We start from the raw sequence: 1,233 nt of genomic DNA on the forward strand, positions 1-1,233 counted from the left end.
AGCACTTCGCAGCTTTCCTAAGATGATGTTATGAAATTTTCTGCTTAGTGACAGCATTTAGATCGAGTGGGAAGGGACGTGTCATGAGAACGGACTAACGCCAATAAAAACGGGACAGGTACAGCATCCCGCTGCTCATTGCCACCAGTTCTATGTGTCGCAATCAGCACTTCGCAGCTTTCCTAAGATGATGTTATGAAATTTTCTGCTTAGTGACAGCATTCAGATCGAGTGGGAAGGGACGTGTCATGAGAACGGACTAACGCCAATAAAAACGGGACAGGTACAGCATCCCGCTGCTCATTGCCACCAGTTCTATGTGTCGCAATCAGCACTTCGCAGCTTTCCTAAGATGATGTTATGAAATTTTCTGCTTAGTGACAGCATTCAGATCGAGTGGGAAGGGACGTGTCATGAGAACGGACTAACGCCAATAAAAACGGGACAGGTACAGCATCCCGCTGCTCATTGCCACCAGTTCTATGTGTCGCAATCAGCACTTCGCAGCTTTCCTAAGATGATGTTATGAAATTTTCTGCTTAGTGACAGCATTTTGAACAAGTGCGAAGGGACGTGTCATGAGAACGGAATAACGCCAATAAACGTGACAGATATCGCATCCCGCTGCTCATTGCCACCAGTTCTATGTGTCGCAATCAGCACTTCGCAGCTTTCCTAAGATGATGTTATGAAATTTTCTGCTTAGTGACAGCATTTAGATCGAGTGCGAAGGGCTGCACAGGCGCGTGGGTTTAAAGAAAAGTGCCATCAGGGCTGCAGGCGAGCGCTTCAAGGAAGTAGTTGGCGGTGCTAGCACCCAACCTGCTCGCCCATACAGGCTGATTGAGCGCTCGGACAAAATTCCTAAGGGGGTCGTGGAGGAGATTGCGTGTTTTTGGTACAACAACAGTGTACTCAGTCCACTCGCGAGGGGCAGTGTAAAGATTCCGGGTATTGTTGCCTTGTACTTTCCACGGAGGATAGTCCAAAAAACGTATCGTCAGCTGTACTTGGATTTCCTGCATCAGCACAGCACCGCCTTCCACGTGTCGTTTGGCTTCTTCGCGGGAGCAAAGCCTGGGTACGTCAAACCTTTTAGGATAAGAGGAATTGTAATGTTGTTTCAGCTTCTGGACTGATGTTACATCCATGAAGCTAANATGACTGATCGCAGGCAGTGTTTGTTTTCGTTTAGGGCTGGTCCCTTTTTATTACTCATCAAGTAATAGATTT

General features: G+C 47.2%; 1 protein-coding gene across 1 annotated transcript in view; it reads left to right on the forward strand.

The window, feature by feature from the left end:
- Positions 1–1,233, forward strand: part of VOLCADRAFT_94277 (uncharacterized protein) — a gene marked incomplete at both ends in the record, with an annotated part of 4,191 nt that overhangs the window by 730 nt on the left and 2,228 nt on the right. The window contains one exon of the mRNA XM_002953408.1: positions 839–1,081. Within this exon, the coding sequence (XP_002953454.1) occupies positions 839–1,081 (243 nt within the window). The remainder of the gene's footprint in view (positions 1–838; positions 1,082–1,233) is intronic.

This window comes from Volvox carteri, assembly GCF_000143455.1.
Source record: "Volvox carteri f. nagariensis unplaced genomic scaffold VOLCAscaffold_36, whole genome shotgun sequence".
Taxonomy (NCBI): Eukaryota; Viridiplantae; Chlorophyta; class Chlorophyceae; order Chlamydomonadales; family Volvocaceae; genus Volvox; species Volvox carteri.